Source organism: Fopius arisanus, unplaced genomic scaffold (assembly GCF_000806365.1).
Source record: "Fopius arisanus strain USDA-PBARC FA_bdor unplaced genomic scaffold, ASM80636v1 scaffold00042, whole genome shotgun sequence".
Lineage (NCBI taxonomy): Eukaryota > Metazoa > Arthropoda > Insecta > Hymenoptera > Braconidae > Fopius > Fopius arisanus.
Genome location: NW_011887781.1, coordinates 48,111 through 66,960, shown reverse-complemented (window position 1 = coordinate 66,960; position 18,850 = coordinate 48,111). Strand labels below are relative to the sequence as shown.

Genomic DNA, 18,850 nt, shown 5'->3' with positions numbered 1-18,850 from the left:
ATTTTTCTCCTCCCCCACGTACAATTTTTTCGTGGTCGATTGGTTTTGTGTACCGAGGAAGTCAATATCGTCCGAGCTAATCAAAGGGTTGTGTGCAGGGGGATACGAATCCCGGTAGAATCGGAAATTCGGGTCAGCCAGTTTAACGTCGAAGACGAGGACAGATAAAAGGGGGTGAGAAGTGGGTGGTGGGTTGGATGGTAAATGTGTGTGATACCTGGACTGGGTAATTCGGCCGGTCAATGTTTTTCCTTCATTTTTTTAATCCTCCTTATCTCTCGATGTCCCACCGTACATTCAGGCGGGGATGGTAAGGGGGTGGCGGGTGGTGGATGGGTGGTTGTGAGGGAGTAAAACGCGGTGAAGGGTGGAGAAATGGTTAGAACTTAGGTGGGAGAGAATGGTGGAGGCTGAAATGGGGAGGAAGTGGGTGGAATTGGATGGCGGGGGATTCCAGGGGGTGGTTTTTCTAGGGGATTTTGTGCGACGGCGCACAATTGTGGCGCTACCGATCAGAAACTAGGCATTTACCAGTCATCCTGACAGTAGGCTTGCCGCAACGCAGCAGTAAACGCGTCTCCTCATCCTCATCCCACATCCAACGGTTACACCATCTGATTACTTTCCTCTTAATCAAATCATCAGATAAAATGTACCCGTGAAAATAGTGCCTGGTGACAACCGGAATAATCAACGGATAAATAATCAAATAATGTAGACAACTCATTACCGAATTAAACAAGTGGATCAAGTGAAATTTTATTTTATCTCCTTATGACAATGGAATTACTGGGGGGTAGTGTACACCGGAGGCTGTACATTGACAATATCATGAACTCATTGATATCTGGATTTTATGAATAACTGATGGACATCTGGGTGATAGTGGAAGTGGTGATTTGAGGGAGAATTCTCTGGGTCAACTATTTATCGCGTGGCAATACGATTGAGTCGTGTAGAGTAGTACGTGGAAATTGAGAGGGATGGAATGAAAGGACGATATAAATTGTTGGAAAATTGGATCGATTGTGACTAGAACGGGGGAAATAAGTTGGGGGGGCGGGGGGGTTAATAGGGGGTGTGTTTGTGTATTTTTTTTTTTTCGTGGAGAAGTGCCGCAAGTGTTCTGACAGAATTATTCCGGTTGGATACGGCAGCACATCGGGTTTAAATCACTCGAAACATCATGGGAAATCGATATATCGAATATATTCGTGACTTGAGACTTTTTATCGAGCTGTTGGAGGTGGTTTAAGACTTTGGGGGGTCGCTGGATTTTTTCTTCGCCGTTTTGGGGGGTGGTTTTTCCCTTCTTCTGGCGTTTTCTTTTTTTTTTTTTCTTTTCTTTTTGATGTGACAGTTGAGAGAGTGCGGCGGGACGTGTCTGACAATATAAAGGGGTGTTTTTAGAATGAAGACTTTACTCGTGATGAGCGTTATTGCGCTCGTTGGAGGTGAACTCGTCGTCAGTGACGTGGATGAACCGAGTGAGTAATTACAAAGTGCCTGGAAATTCAACCGAACACGCGATTATTGGGGAATTGGGATGGGGAAAAGAATCAGGGGGTTGGTGGTGATTTTGATTGTTATGGGGTGGTTTGGGTTGTGGGGTGAATTCATCTATCAATTATTCTGATAAAATATTAATCGAGTTGTCTTCATGCTGCACTACAACCCCTCGGTATCGTGTTGACACTTTCGTTTTTAGGGTTGATCTCGAGATTGATGACTCCCTCGGGATTTTGATAAACTACTAATTGATACTGCTGTTGGAATTACCGTTTTTTTATCGGCAAGCGGTGAACAATCGATTATTCCATACCAATTAAATCTCAAAAAAAAAATTAGCGAATTAATAATGATGATAATAATTGATAATAATTAAAAATAAATGAAGATAATACGAGGATCGTAATAAGAATAATGAATGAACCTACAAGATTGAATAATTGAATTATTAATTTAAAAAAAAAAATTCAGGTCAGCCGTGTCTGACGGCAAACGGTGATTTCTACTTGCGAAATGACGCGATCGTTAATGAATAATAATTAATCAGACGTTGAAGAGGATGAGTGGTGAAAAGTAAATGAATTTTGTCCGTCAGGTCGTGGAAGTCAAAGACCAGGGGATGATGGGAGAAATGTTTTTTTTTTTTTGGGGATGCAGAGTGAGAATTATTTGCCTCTCAATATTTGTTTCGCGGTGAACATGTAGGTAATGTGTGCAATTGCGTGAATCAAGGGATCCTGGCTCTCAACAAATCGATTGCATTATGTAAATTGACATTATAACCCTCTTGCACTAGGTGGGCTTCATGACGGGATAATTGGTGATGCCGGGGTGATTTAACAATATTTTTTTTCTCCTGATTGTTTGTCTTCCACTCTGACAGGATGGCACACAAACATCACATAACCGAATGCACCCCAATAACGCTGATAAATAATTAATTTGCATTATTTATGAATAATTCATTAGCATCCTCTATCGGAATTATAATTGGCAACTGACGTCTCTCTTGACGCGGCGATATCCCCATGAATTTTCTTATTTTCCAGTTGAAAAATATAACAATTCGGAATAAAACTATTGTTCATTGAAATTGAGATAAACATCGAGAGAAATTGTGATAAATTCGATGAATATTCCAAGGAATTTTCCTGCATCGCATTTCACTCTGGAATTATGAAAAGAAATATGAAAGATAATTTTTATTGAATGTCTCTGACAATCTAAATTCCGCCGGATTTATCCCCTTTCTTCATTTTTCCTCCAATTAAAATATCTCAAGCCCCGGGGAAAATCAATAATTCTTCTCCCCGAGTGGTGGCTAATGCGATAATTTTATTTTTCTTCTTCACCTAGAAATAGAAATTATTCAAGACCTCAGAAAGCTCTCGGTTGGATTCCCAGTTGAAGCCAATGGATTTCGCGAAGTGACTCACCAGGGTTTGTATAACTTACGAGGAATCGCAATTAAACCAGAACCCTGGAACTGAGAGAAATGAGAGAGCGGGAGAAAACGAATAAGCGGACACTGGCGTGAGAAATAAAAGATAGAAGTGTTGGCTGAGAGTGGAAAATGAGAGAGAAAAAGCGAATGAAAAAAAAAAAAACTAAATAACTTCAAGTTGGAAATCGGCGTGGGGATGAGTCCCACGTGATTCGCCACGTAATGCCCTCCATTGCAAAAGCCCGAGGAAATTAAAAGGTATGGAGTACGCGTACAGAGGGAGAACTTTGTTAACAAAAAATAAGAAATTGCTGCCAACTCCCGCGAGCTGAGCATGTGTGAATTAAAGACGGTATTTTCTTTAAAATGGAGGAGAGCTAATGCGAATGGAGAAATAAATAGAAAATCGTTATCAGTGATAAGAAAATGAGATCAATTTACTTTTCAGGCTATCTGAAATTTTCTCAACTCCCAACTTTCTCTAAGGTTTACAATATTTTTATTATAATAAGTCATAAACAAATTTGGCTGGAATTTTTAGTTGGAGAATATTACAGAGAAATTACTCTGAGAATAATTGCCCGAAGGAAATAATATTCATTAATAATAGAATAAAATCTGAAATTTTTATTAATGAATATTAATTCATTAATAATAGAATAAAATCTGAAATTTTGTGAATAAAAAAGTGGAAATATCGGGACTCGCGTGAATGAAAAATAAAATAAAAAAGGAAATAAATACCGTTGCTACCACAGGGGTGGGGGAGAGGGGTAATGCGAATGGGGAAATAAACAGAAAATCGTTATCTGTGATAAGAAAATGGGTTAACTGGGGTATAACGAGGAGTGGAGAAAATGAGAGTAAAAATATTATAGCTTGTGAGGAGATTTTTATATATAACGGGAGGGAAAAGGGAGGATCCCGTGGGAGCTGCAGTAATTTATATCATGATTTCGATGGATATCGTTCTCGTGGAGAAGGAAATAATACCTCGTGAGAGGATCTGGGTATTGAAACGTATGGTACAGAACCGATCGGGTGAATTTATTTATTTTTTTTTTATCAAAAATGGAAAATGGTAGGTAAATTTTTTCCAATCAATTCGGGATAGAGGAATCCCCGAGTTTGATATTCATGGGGTCATCAAAATATGTACATGGGGTATGCGCTATCAAAAGGGTAATGGGAATGAAGTGTTATCTGCATGCGGCGATTGGTGTAGTTGTGCTTCAGGACCTCCTGAAGACGGGGTGATTGGATCTATCGATTTTATCATCTAAAACGAAAAATGGACGGCCGAAATTACGCGCATGTTTCGTTACTCCTGAGTGAGAATGGAGGGTCGATAAAAATTAACGCCCATTCAAAAATACCAATGAATCATGATAATATTAAAATAATTTAACTGTCCTAAATGGTAAAAAACAGATTCCCGGAAATAATCAATTCTCGTGATTTTACTGACATAAATTCCTGGGGGTAGATTTTTTTACGATAATAGAAAATTCGCCATCCGGTAATATTAATTTCCGGCACCGAGGTTTTCTTGACAGTTAATTTTGATAGAATATTATTCTCATAATTAAAACATCCGGTGAGGTCAACCTCCCTCCCCCAAGAGTTATTCCCGAATCACTATTATTAAATTCAAATTGAACAATCACTTAAAATTGAATCGCAAGTCATGAAGTTCTGATTTTCCGGGAGTCACTAAAATGTTAACAATACATTTCCGTTTTCCCGAGAATTATCATCCATCCACTTATGAATTCAGTGCACGATTTGAGCGTAAGTCGTATGAAGCAGATTGTAGGGGGAATATAGTGGTGGAAAAAGAGATTGAGGAGTGGAAAAAATGAGGGCTGGATAAAAAAAAAATGAGTACTTGAGAGGAGGCGGAAAGACACGGGAAGTGGGTGGGAGGGGGTGGTAGGTGGTTGTAGGTGGTGGAAAATACGAAGCACAAAATATGATGCCACGTGGGGGGGAGGGAAAAAAAAGGGGAGGGATAATGCTCGAGGTGAACGTTGAACATTTTGAATAAAAAGCATTGCCACGTAGATTGTCGTCTGCGTTTGGAATAAGAGGCTAGAAGGAATATGGAAAACGAACCGGTACACTCTATTCTCCACGAAATAACGGTAAAACGTTTTTACGTCATTATTTCAATGTAGCTTTTACCGAGTTATTTTACTGACAATGTTTTTATACGGAATACCCGAATTAGTGATGAAAACAATTATTAGGGCGACCGGAATTTATTTTATATTAGTCCATCACCGATTTTAATGGGGTCATTAAATAATTTAGATCATTATGTTATATGATTTTGTGATGTAAATTTTATTTGGGGAAATAGGTTTTTTTTTCGGGGTGCGAGGGACAGGTGTTTTATACGCTTTTTTTTTTATTAAATGGTGAAATGAAGGGATGCGAAATATTCAATGAGGGGAGGATTCAATTGAGAGGGCATACGGTGAATGGGAGAGATTTAAAATTGAGAGGATTAATCTGAACTTTCATCCTGTGGATGATAATAAAGTTTGAATGAGTGGAATATTCACTTCGATAATTAAAAATGAAAATACGCGGCGAGAGAATTATTATTCGCATGGAATTATTATATTACTCAATTGTTTTTTTTTTTAGTGGTAATAAGGAATTAAAAGTGGAAAGGCAAAATTAAAGGGGATGTTGAAACAGTGAGCAAGAGAAAGGCGAGAGCATTGAATGATGAAATTATACTAAAAGCTAAAAAAAAAATGGCGAATCCGCGAAATGACTTGTGAACTTGAGTTGACGTGCATTAAAAAATCGTGATCTCTCATCTTAATGCGAAAACTTTCGCTTTCCGTCTGAAGTCGACGATAACATTGTAACGAGAAAGTACAAAGCGTCTGAAGACAAAACCAACGGAGCACCATTTTGTGGTGCACTGTAGGTGGCGAATACTTTCCTCATTTTTTTTTCCTCTCACTCCAAGTGGTTGAACCCCTTGCAGAATGCTCCAAGGGCCATCAAGAGTCCCCACAATTCTATTTCAATTGTCGTCTTTTTTTTTCTCTCTCGTGATTCATTTGGATTTTCAATGCATGGTTGATGGAAATGGTGAGATTGTTCACTCCGGGTTGTATTGTTTCGGTTTTATAAAGAAGAAAATCCAAGTTGAACGAGAGAGAAGGCCCAACAGACACTCGTGCTAGCCAATTCCTTGGTTTTTCTTTGATACCGAGGGATTCATTCGGTCAGGGAGTTACGGATATTCCTCAGAACTTGGGGATTTTCTCTATCTGGAGGGGACCATGTGGCTATTGACTTGGGGAAAAGCCCGGAAATCGCATTTCCAGTTGGGGGATCAGACGATATTTTTATTGTCTTCATTCACCTGACAAGCAATTCGTTATTTTGATCTTAATATTTATTTCAAAATATCCAGAAATTGCCCCGTCTTAATAAAATCCCCAATCATCAAAGATAATTATCGAAGACTCATTTTTCACATAATAATCTCTACTGAAAAATTAATATTAAAATCAGTAAGTGATTTTTCCGCTAATAACCGCAATGCCTCGCATCACTGCACGAAAGCAACAGATATAATCGAAAAGTTTCTCATTCATTCACAACTTTTCGATTCGTTAAATTCCCCGGGAGTTTATCCGATTACTCGTTTCACTAATTGATTTTATTTATTCAAAATGCATCAGAAAGCGAAACAATGAGGGGTGAAAAATGAATAATGAACCCGAAGGTTCGAACAATCACGGAAATGAGTGCAGTGAATTCCCAGCGTATCCACCATTACTAAGTTTAATTTCCCATTTTCCATATCATGCACCGGGCATTCCCTCCCAATGCAAAATCATTCACCAGAGAGGACGCCTCAACATCAATTATTCTTTACATAACTGATTTCCATATTCTTCCTCCCCTCACATTACGCCACAAAACTCTGCCCTTCCCCTCCAAATAATTAATAGAACTCATTAAATTTTATTCCAAAATACCAATTATATAGTTGCACATATTGACCTCATGAATGTTATGAAACAATCCGAATTGTTTCATTTTATTTATTCAATTCAAGTAAAAATTGACTCCTTACAATGAAATTATCATATTTATCGATAAAAACCGTTCGATTAAATTTTTTAATGAAGAATATTCTTCTCGGAGGCGCTCAAGCAATCGTTTGGACGCATCAGAGAATAAACTCGTCTCATTTTCATGAAATGAGAATAAAAATACAAGAGGCTGCCCCATGGGTGTGACTCGTACTATCCAGTCATTTTTTTTTACCTGCAAATTCCCCGTGTTTAATTTTTTTTCTTCATACACCGTATTAATATATATTTTTTTTATAACACTTTGATAAGGAGGAGGGTAGATCGACCGGTTTTCCCTCCCTGAAACACCTGCAGCGAGGAATTATACTCTCGTCGTTTGGCCCCAACTCTCGACGCACGCTATCCCGCATAATAATCTCGTGCTCTCTCTAGACCTCTCTTTCCCTCTTGAAACCTCTACACCCTCGCTGAATGCATTTATGTATGCCAAAGATATTCGCCAAGACATAAGTGCACCTGGGCGTATACGTGACGTTAACCAGGTCCTTTTGAGCCTCTTACGTGTGTACATAATACCCAGAGTCTCCATGGATTCTCGCGAATATTAAACTCGAGGGAAGATTTAATTATTATTATTTAACTGATTTTACGAAAAATATTGAGAATTTTTTTACATGTACTGAGAAATTATGCGGAAATCCCCTCAGCGAATATTTTTTTATTTTGAATAAAATAAATGTTTATGAATCAATAGATATTTATTGCGGTTTCAGAATGATTGCTGATTCAAATAATTAAAAATAAATAGTTTTCCATATTCAAGGTATTTTCTGATTTTGAAATTCATCCCCGGATAAATTCTGATGTCCGCAAACTGTTCCTCTGACACACCTAGTATCGAGTAAATCTAAATTAGGTTCTCATTTCCATTTTGCCGATGTCTGCTCTATCGTATCCCGTAATTAATCAAATATAAATTGACATTTGAATTCCGAGGTGCACGAAAAAGCACTAGGATACCCAATATAGGATATCAATATTTCAAGTTCTGTTATTCGAGTGTTGAGTACAGATCGAGGGTAAACGGAGAGAACGTGTGATTTGTGGCTGCAAGTAAAATTTCTGGGACAGCAAAATAGAGAGAAAAAATTTTGATATCGAGACAAACATCTCCTGGTGGTGGCAACTCCTCGAAACGGGTTTACATGTCACAGGGATAGTTGAGAAGTGAATTTAATTATTTAGCATAAACTTGTACTGGTTGAATTTTCAATGTAGCTCTGGCTTTTCATTCTAGATTCCAAACTCACGTTTCGTCCAATCGTTTTGATGGGACAATTGCTCTGCCCCCCTCTTTTTTTTTTTCATGTACCTACTGTAAATTAGTTCGCTCTGGATTGTTAAATTGACTTGGGAGTTGGTTGAAAAAAATTGAAATAAAATTTTTGAACTCACGTGAGAACTCTTTGTTGACGCAATTAACGTCGAGCGTGCTGAGAATTGTTGCAGTCGGCAGAATAATTGTTTTGGGTGTTTGCATGTTGCTTCAGTCAGTGGAATAGAAAAAAATTGTCGTTATTATTATTTCCGACGTTTTTTCTTTCGTTTAGTGGTGTTTGGAGAGTTTAAATAGGTATTCGGTGGCAAATATTTTGGGGCAGTTTCAGATATGCATCAGCAACCCTGGGGTTGGATGGTCGTGAAAGGAAATAGAGAATTACTCGCCATTTTTAGGGAATAATTATGACAAAATTACTTCTTCTTTTTTCTCTGTCATTTTGGATTTTCTTCGTATTCATTTATATATTGATATCCAAAGAATTGAGACAATTGAGACAATTGAGACGAGAAATTGGAGTATTTGAATTTTTTTCTCGAATTCTCCCCGAATTTTTCGCGTGATGCACACAAAATCCATCCCATGAATATTGTAGAAGAAAATAGAGAGGGAATTTTCGTGGAAATCATGCGGAAAATCCAGACAATTTGCAGTAAAGAGAGTACGAGTCGAGAATGGGGAACGTGAGGTACATTTTTTAATTTCAATTCGGAGAAACAAAATTGGGACTTTAATACTGTTTACGGTGTGATTAGAGTTGAGATGATATTCCACAGTGGAGAAATATTATTATACCTAGTTCACTTATCCAAATGGAATATTTCGTACTCGGGGGATGATTTAGGTGATTATTAAATAGAATTCTTCAGTTCTAGATGTCGTACATTATCGGATGAGCATGATGAATGAATGATAAGAGAATTTGATTGATCGAGTTGACGAATAATTCTCACTTCTTGACCCCAAAATGACAGTAACAATGACAACAGTTCGTCCTGCGTTATAATCAGGCAAATGTGTTTGCCATTGTCAAACATTCGCTCGAAGAAGTAACGATAGTACCAACGCGATATATATGTCATGAATAATTGCCCGGTATATGAGTCATTATCGTGACATGCAAAACGAGATACTCAAATCGATGGTTGGATAAATATCAAACAAAAATATGGGCGACGAGTCATGTGTACATTTTTGGGTAAATATAAATAGGAGGGAGCCTCGGTCAATAACTGAATGATAAAATAAGCAAATATTTTTTATTGCGTATTACCCCCTGGAGAGAACTCGGTGGAATATTCAACTAAAAAATAAAATAGCCCAAAAAATTGTGGCGAAAGAGTCGTCAATCGATTTTCACTCGATTTTCGACGAATTTCTCGAAATCCACGAAGGATACCGCAATTATTGCCATGACCTTTTTCGTAGAGTGGAAGAAGAGCTAAAAAATTGTTCCTACAAGAATTTCTGTGGCTCTCCTAGAGTCAGAGGTATCTCCCGAAAACTTAGTGGAGTGGGACACGAGAAAAATGGAATGAGTGGGATTATTTACGGAGTAATTTGCCATTTTTTTTCCACTGTTCAGGCATGGCGATTTATTTTTGGTGAAAATTCATAATTTTCTGCTTATGCACAGCCCCAAAAATATGTTTCCCCAATCCCTGTATTTACTGCTGTAAATCCGTAAAACACTCTCACCCCAACCCCGAATTCAGCATTGGAGATAATCCTGTCGTTCTGACTGTCAACGTTCCTCTTTCACCATTCAACAATCCATTTCTAAACAGGTACTCCAATTCCCCATCGATATTGATTACCCCTCATCCATAATCACCCCCTAATGACTGATAAAAAAAATGCCAACAAATTCCAACGAAAGTTGCCCGAAAAAAAAGCGATTATAGAATAAAATAAATTAAGTCAATACTCAGGATTATCCTCATGAAATTTCAGTGGATAAATTTTTTGCGACTATGAGAATGTTGAAAATGATAGTTGCTATCTATAAACGATAGGTGCACGTTAGTCCCCACTCAGGTATTCTCCCCAGAGTCCAATACACACGGAGTTATTTACAGTATCGATAAGCCGAATGAGAATGCCATGAAAGGATAAGAAAGCCAAGTATCACGGGTGAGACTGAAACAGCCTTGAGGGAAAAATCTGATCGGTATCGATATCGATCGACCAGTTGTTATAGATCAGGATTCCGCCTTGGAGTTGACGGCCAACACCTTGACGATTTTTATTCGTTCAATTTTCTCGCCTTATTCCGATTGAAAAAGTGTTTTTGCAAGTGGCACCACCGGAAATTGGAAGATCGCTCTCTTGATTAATGTCCTTTGATGGTGTTTAGGGATTGAAAGGGTGTGAGTCAGTATAGGGTGGCAATTCACAGTTTATTGAGTATAGAATGATACGACTGAGCGATCGTTGTGCGTTGGTGGAGGGAATGGGAATTGAAGGAGTGTAGAAAGTATTGGATGAGATTGATGGGCAGAGTGGAGCATTGAGAGGCCAATAAAAATCAGCGAATTGACGGAAATCGATGGCGGGGATTAATTGGCGCGAATCTAGCAGGAAGCATTTTTTTTTTCTCGCGCAGATAACGCGGCAAAAAGGAATGATAAATACCGGTGCATACGATCGTTTTCAAATGTTTCAGCAATACTCGTTGTTTTTCAGTTGTTCGTACATTCTGGGTGAAAATAAAAAATGAAAGTAATGACTGACTCCACAAGATGCATCAGTTCTGGTTTTCGTGTGATTCTGATTTATCCCAGTCCCAGAAATTCACCGATGGAGTGATTTTTTAATGTTTACCGGTCGAAAAGCACTCGTTTTTTAAATATTGGCAAAATAATTGGCATGTAATACTTGAATTTATATCTACGTTTGCGCAGTACTTCAGCAATGGGGAATACATTTGTTGAGATTGATAGGTAAAATGGAGCGTTGAGAGGCCAATAAAAATCACCGACTGGACATAAATCGATGACCAGGATTAATTGGCACTATTGCATGATTGTTCGACTATTTCCTGTGTTCGGTGATTTTTTTTTTTACCCTGAAAAATGCCCGTGGGGAATTGCAACGATTTGGGGAGTTAGTGCTATGATTTTTGCTGTCGTGTTACTGTACTTTGTGGAGCTGACCAGGCTACGGCCAATTTGCAGTAACTCCGCTCTTGAATACTAGGTTTCGGAAACTGGGTGAACAAAGGAGGAAGGGAGAAATGAGGGGTTGAGAAAAAAAAAATGAAGGGGAGGGATAAAGGAGTTAAAATTTTGCGGTGCGAGCAGGAAAATCCGGAGTGGAGTGGGCGGAAGACTCCCGGTGCCTCCTGGGTATATATCCCTTCCAGGGTACGAATATACCCAGGATCTCTGATATTACACAGTATTACAAGGGAGTCTTTTTTTTTTAATATCCGTCTCACTCCGATTTTTGTGTGAAATTGTGAACAGGGAAGGCGACAAAATTTGTCGTTAACGTGAAAGTTAATTGAGTGAGTTGACCTCACGCTCTAGGTGAACGCGTAATTAATTAATAATTAATTGGTGTGGAGAAGAGGCTGTCGGAATGATTGAAATAGGGACGTGGAATGAACTGACATTTTCCATTTTGTCGTGTCCGAAAAATATGATAAATCAATCAATCAATTAATCCGTGTAATAAAATTGAATAAATTTATGATTCTACTTTAATCAAGGGAAAGGTGTACCACTGAATGAATGAATTCAATTTGCAGTACCTATGGAAACCGTGTCAGCAGTCTCGGGTTACAAGGGACGACTGCCCTGTGATATAGTTCCCCCCCAGAGGAATGATTCAGTGGTGATGATTCTCTGGTACCGTGAGTTCACCAGTAAGCAACCAATCTTCAGTGTTGATGCACGAAAAAGTGGTCTCGATGATGATGCACCGAGATGGTCTGATCCCAAGGCCTTCGGTGGCCGAGCTGTATTGAGGATAAATCGAGAATTCGCTCAATTAGAGATTGAACTCGTACAGGACACCGATGCTGGTGTCTACAGGTGCAGAGTTGATTTCAGAAACAGTCCCACGAAGAGCCAAAAAGTTAATTTTACTGTTATCGGTAAGAGCAGTAATCAATACGGATGAATATTCTCTGGTGTCGTTGATAAAAATTATCATTGCTTTTAACTGCTTTGAAATATTCAGTACCACCGGGAAAACCTGTGATATACATCGGTCCAGATCGGCGTCAATCAAAGCAATCACCAGTTCTCTACGAGGACGGCCCTCTCACTCTCATCTGCGAAGTAACCGGAGGATCACCACCTCCGAGAGTGATCTGGTACTTGGGTGATAAAAAATTGGATGACACCTACGACCACGTCACCGATGAGGTGACAGTCAACGAACGCGTCATCACGAGACTCCCGAGGGAATACGCCACCAGTAAAATATCCTGCAGAGCCTCGAATACAGATCTCATCAGCGCCAGCATCACTGATCTGCATCTGAATGCCAATTGTACGTATGATAAATTGCATCACAAATTGAAAATTCATCTATTAAAAATTGGACGAGCGAGAGAATCGATTGGGAAGAAAAAATCAATAAGACCAAATAAAGAGAGGAATTCAATCAAGTGTGAAAATATTTTTTTTTTTCTGCAGTAAAACCTCTGGTGGTAAATATCACGAATAAGCAGAATCACCTATTGGCTCTTCAGCAGACGTACGAGATTGAGTGCGTGACTTCGGGTTCGAAGCCCGTAGCAATAATCACCTGGTGGAAAGGCTCGCACCAGGTCAAGCATATGGCTAAACAAGTGAGTTATTTCTCTTTCTTTCTCACTTTTTTTCATTTGAAAGAACAACTCCCATCAAACTGTCATTCTCATGCCCTCCTCTCGTCTCGTCAATCGATTAATCGATTTTCAGTGATATCAAGGGTGGAGCTGGATGTGCGAAAGTACCTGGTGAACACCACTTGGAAGATGTTCTATCTTGTGAATATCTCACAAATTCCATTCACTATTTCTCTTTGAATTATTTATTAAATAGATTGAGGCCTCCATGTACTATTTATCGAATGTTTCTCGTTCTACTTTTCCTCTTTTCTCTTATATTTCTCTATCTCTGAGGCTCGTTTGAAGATGAAAATGGAATCGATCGTGTAGGGTACAGTAATCACCTCGTGATTTATCCAATGGATTTATTGATTGCCAGTTCACGGACACTGGAAACGTGACGAGGAGTATCCTGAGTTACGTAGCAACGATTGAGGACGATGGAAAATTTTTAACCTGTCGAGCTGAGAACCTGGATGTACCGGACGGTGCACTGGAGGATAAATGGAAGCTCGTCGTTCATTGTAAGATTGAGACAAATGTGGGGATTTATATCGTGAACTAAAAGGTGGATGATTAATCTCTAGATGTACCAGTTGTTACCATTACACTTGGCTCTGGTTTACGTGCGAATGACATAAGCGAAGGTGACGACTTGTATTTTGACTGTGACGTTAAGGCCAACCCGGAGGCATACAAGCTCGGATGGTTCAAGGATGGTAGAGAGCTGCATCAGAATGTCAGCGCTGGTATTATACTTCCTGGTGGTAAATCACTGGTTCTTCAGAGTGTTAACCGTGCCTCAGCTGGGGAATACGCCTGCACCGCTGTCAATGCTGAGGGATCTTCCACCAGTCGACCTGTCATGCTGGAAGTTATGTGTGAGTACAGCATAATGCTGGAATTTAATTCAACACTTCTATCCTCGATGGAATGAAAATTCTGGTCTGATTTGTTTTTTCTCGTGACAGCTTCAGATTTTTATAATTAATTTCAATTTTCAAAAAACTGATTTTTTTGTGTTCTTCAAATCTTTATGAAATGAACATTAAATTCCGTTCGAATTCCATCAAAATTATAAAATGGTTATTTCATTTATATAATTTTGTATAAATTCAGTTTGTGATGAATTTGCGAATTGGGGAATTATTTTTTAGTATTTGTTAATGAAAATTGGAAACAATTCGCTGTGCAGATGCTCCAATTTGCAAAGATGGGGCTGCTATTCAGGTCGTTGGTGCCCTCAAGCCAGAAACAATAACTTTGGTGTGTGGGGTACAAGCAAAGCCTCCACCGACGATGTTTTACTGGTCGTTTAATAATTCCGGGGAGTTATCGGTGCCCGGGGATCGTTATGGTCCCAGCAAACCCTCGCGTATTACGAATCAATGGCACGGAGAACGAGTTAAATACACCCTCAATGATGACCGTGAATATGGTATGGTTTCCTGTTGGGCGGAGAATTCTAGGGGAAAGCAAAAAACCCCCTGTCTCTTCCAGATAATCCAGGCTGGAAGACCCTATCCCCTGCAGAATTGCTCAACCGCACAATCTACTGGACCCTATGGCTATCGCACGAGTGAGTCTCATTTTTATTTACATAAAAAAAAGAAGCAACCTCAAATGTTAATGAATTTTCAATTGGAAAGGTTCTGCAATTTTTTTTATATTCAATTGATTCACAAAAAGTGAAGACACTAGAATTTTTCAATGCAATACTGAAACGATCTCGATTTTTTCACGATATCTCGGAGAATAAGGGAGGTAGAAAAATTTTAGTAATAACCTTTTACGTAGCTCTTGATTACCTCGACAAAAAATATTTTGACGAAATTTTTTCAATCTCTATTAGTTTCCGAGATATTCTCGAAAAATTGGATGAATCAAAAAATCGTTTTTTATCAACGATTAATTATTCTTTAATTTCCTATTCATATTTATGATCGATCGTGTATTCCTCATTCACGGTTCATTCTTTTTACGAGCGACTTAATGTGCAGTAAATTCATTTTTTCATCTTTTTTGACATAAAGTCAAAATTAAAAAAGAAAATCAACGCATGAGAGAGTGTATGGACGCTCTAATTGAGTTTAATCATTTTTAATCTCAAAATATGAAGAAAAAATGCTATGTTGGCTATTGAATAATTCGTTGACGTTGAGATGAAAGAAGTGAAATGGTGAAAAAAAAAAAATGTTTATTTCCTCCGGATAACTAGACCACGAGGAATCAAAGCCCCAGGAATCCACCGATGCGGAATGGCTGATAGTGCGCTGCACAGAAGGTTTTGATGGTGGCCTACCCCTCACAAGTTTCGAGCTTGAAGTTTGGAGCGAGGAAAATGCTTACCACATCAACACAATCCACTTCAACCGCACCGAACGCCTTCCTGGCCAGCGCCATCAGGGCCCCATTTTCGAAGTGGTGGGCCTAGAACCCGGACGAAACTACAAACTACTCGTCTACGCAGTCAATGCCAAAGGCAAGAGTGAACCAGTTGTTCTATCCTCCATTACCCTCAAGGGAGTGGCCATGTACGCGACTGGTAAGTCTTTTCCTCCAAACAAATTTTTCAAAAGCAATACCCAAACAATTTTTATGTACCATTCATACGTAACGACGGGAAATTAAATTAAATGACAAGAATTTCCGATTCTGAAAATCGAGAATTTTCTGATAAGACCCAATTAAAAAAATTTTTAATATGGATAAAAAATTCAGTGCGCGTTTTTAATTAAAATTAAATTAAATCTCGGATTATTGAAAATTCCGATGAATTTTTGTCAGTTCAAGTTCCGGGAATAATTACCCCCCGTAATTAAAATTTGTCAATCAGCAAATGGCAAATAAAATCGCAATTAAAAATCATTGAAAATGAATAATCGAAAAATGAATCCAAAAAATCCTTAAAACAATGAGAAAACTCAGAAATTCGAGGTCAGACCGTTGAACCGAGTCCAGAAGATTTCCATTCATTAATTATAATTAATTACCCTGAACTAATGATGTAGAGCTGGCCTGTCCTCCAATTACGCGTCTTTTCCACTGCCTTCGTTTGATCCTTTGGCGTTTATGCGCTGTGAGTGAAAATTCTATAAAATTTTCTCATTCATCCTCAAGATATTCCCATGGAAATAGAGAGATGTCCCAAACTCGTAAGTTCGTTTATCGCCTTTAATTCCCGCTGCCATCTATTATTCATACAGGTCGTTGGAGGGGCTGTATATTTCAAGGAACAATCGTATCCCTTACGACTTGAACGTGTGTGAATATACAGAGATAGGGGATTCCCCTCCTCAAACGACGGATGCCATCGACATTGCTTATCTCCCGTTGCCATCTCTCGTTTAACATTGAGCAAAACCTCGGGGTGTAATTCACCCCCTCACCAGAAAAGAGGGTAAAAATCCGGAAGAGCGAAATAGATTTGTTTTTTCACTACCTGCTATCAAAATTTATTCTCTATTTAAACCACCGGCCCACTAATGATTGTTAATCATTACTCAACGTAAACAATCATTTATTCACGGAGAATTAATAATTAACAATGATAATTCGATCGATGAAAAACCGTAAAGTCAAAGCCCATCGATAAATCCATTATTTTTCGTGGATTTACATTAAAATTAGGGTTTTCTGGTTAAATTAATAATTTGATTTAGTGTAATCGGTGGTGCGACAGGTGAGGGGAAGGGGAATTGCTATAGATGATGATCTTGATCTGTCGATATGAACTGATGATGTATTCCATTAATCAGGATTCGGTAACTATTATGTTGTGCTCCTGCAGCTGAAGGAAATTGTGCTGCATTGAGTGCAGATATACTCTGCAATGTTTATTTAATAAAGATAAAAAATTGGTTGAACCGAATTAATAATGGATTGATAATTGTTCAGTCAATGTCCCGGTGTACAATTGATAGAGAACATGAAGTATTACGAGATATCAGGGATGACTCTCGGTTTTTCCAGCGATCTGGGTACAGTGCCAATTTCAGTTGGACGTGCGCCACGTTCTCTCCCTTGTTTCGAAGATATACTGGGGGTGAAAGCGAAAGGAACTGATATCTCGGAGATGTTGTCCAGTTTAGTGAGGGGCTGTTCTTTAGATCAGTGGAGAAATTGGAGATATTACCTCACTAGGCTTTGCCATCGAGTTTCCCTCGGGTTGGGGCTGAGTTTTATCTGGATGTGACGCTTGACATCTGACTCCTGTAAGGGGATGATTCCTTCTGGTAGGATGAGGGTGTTTAGGAGGTAATGGGGATTATGGCGAGTTATTGCTGGGGCGTGATCAGAGTTGATGGAATTTTTTCGTGTTTGGGGAGGGATTTTTATTTGGAGTGTTGTCGTGGGGTAGATTATCATTTAACAATCAACTTTACGGTGGGGGGATGACGAGTTTTGGGGAGGATTTTTACGAGGGTAATCGACTAGATGAGATTTGTTTAATATAGAATTGGGGAGTCTTCAGATTTTGGGGTTGTCGAGACAGTGGACACGAATTTGTGAATATTTTGACTTTCTTGGCTTCCAAATACTGAAGAATTCGGTTGATGTCGCGTCGTCTCGGTTAGGTAATTAATTATTAGCTAATTAATAATTAGGCACAAGTCACACCGCGATTAGTTGGTAGCACGTCCGGTTGATTAATGATCACTCCAAATATCCAACTAACAATCGTCCTGTTCTCTCCATCTCTCAGGTCGAGGTTCAACGGACAAAGACTCGGACTACAGTCTCCTGATCGCGTGTTTTGCAGGTGGTATAACAGCAGTGTGCATCCTAGTGGTGGGTGTTACAGTGACCCTTTACCGTCGAAACAACGCAACTCGTCCCATAAAAAGCCAAATGCACGTAGTACACTGCGATGATAAGGAGGACGATGGTAATTCGTCGACAATGGAGAAGTCCCACGATTTTGTGAAGGAAGTCAAGCCAACAGCGAGATTCAAGGATCCCCGAGAGTCACCGATAATCGACAGCAACGAGGACAATCCTGACGTGATACCGAGTAAACTCGGTAATTTCTCAGCAAAACCTGAGCGCGCGAAAGATTTTACCGAGGTAGAGGGTGATTATCCATCACCAGCTTCTGTTCTCCATGGAAAGGACACCTGGATCTATCCAAATGGCTACGTTGAAAGACCAGATGCCACAAGTCCAATTCGTCCTAGTACTCTGTCAGTTCATCGCAGTCACGACATATACACGAGAAGTCTGAGGGTTCAGGAGAGTTGTATATAATAAACAGAGAATTATTTCTATGATATTTAACTTGATATCAATGATAACCGCGAATGAATGAATGAGACTCCCGACATGATGACTCTCATCGAACAATCCACGAAGCATCCTCGGTACTTGATGATGCTGCTTCGATGTTTGTACATAGACAATAAACAATTTCATTGTTAAAAATTCATGTTGTTTTAGTTGTTTTTTTTTTATTACACCACTGGGCTTTCTGGTCTCGAGTGGTAAATTGATTTTGTTTGTAGACTCAGCGTTTTATTCAATCTCACGGAGATCTAAGGGACCGTCCTGGATTTTCTCAGAATGCTGTTTGGAATTTCATTCTACGGTGAAGAGCTCCATTCATTTTGGGAATCAACTTGCCGGGGTTTTGTTGAGGATCTCATTGATTCGGGATCGCTGCGAGGTTT

The 18,850-nt window shown here is 39.1% G+C and overlaps 1 protein-coding gene across 1 annotated transcript; it reads left to right on the top strand.

Moving 5' to 3' along the window:
* Nucleotides 1-1,102: 1,102 nt before the first annotated feature.
* On the top strand, nucleotides 1,103-18,566 carry LOC105266839 (hemicentin-2). Its single transcript, XM_011305274.1, has 9 exons — nucleotides 1,103-1,487; nucleotides 12,114-12,461; nucleotides 12,548-12,862; nucleotides 13,009-13,163; nucleotides 13,564-13,708; nucleotides 13,772-14,065; nucleotides 14,380-14,763; nucleotides 15,403-15,729; nucleotides 17,890-18,566. The coding sequence occupies exons 1-9, from the start codon at nucleotides 1,412-1,414 to the stop codon at nucleotides 18,429-18,431; spliced, it is 2,586 nt and encodes an 861-aa protein (XP_011303576.1). The 5' UTR covers nucleotides 1,103-1,411; the 3' UTR covers nucleotides 18,432-18,566.
* Nucleotides 18,567-18,850: the final 284 nt, after the last annotated feature.

Coding starts and splice junctions, on each gene's coding strand:
- LOC105266839 (XM_011305274.1), top strand. CDS start 1,412: ATGAAGACTTTACTCGTGATGAGCGTTATTGCGCTCGTTGGAGGTGAA. Junction 12,462..12,547: donor AGTTAATTTTACTGTTATCG/GTAAGAGCAGTA, acceptor TGAAATATTCAG/TACCACCGGGAAAACCTGTG. Junction 14,066..14,379: donor TGTCATGCTGGAAGTTATGT/GTGAGTACAGCA, acceptor TTCGCTGTGCAG/ATGCTCCAATTTGCAAAGAT.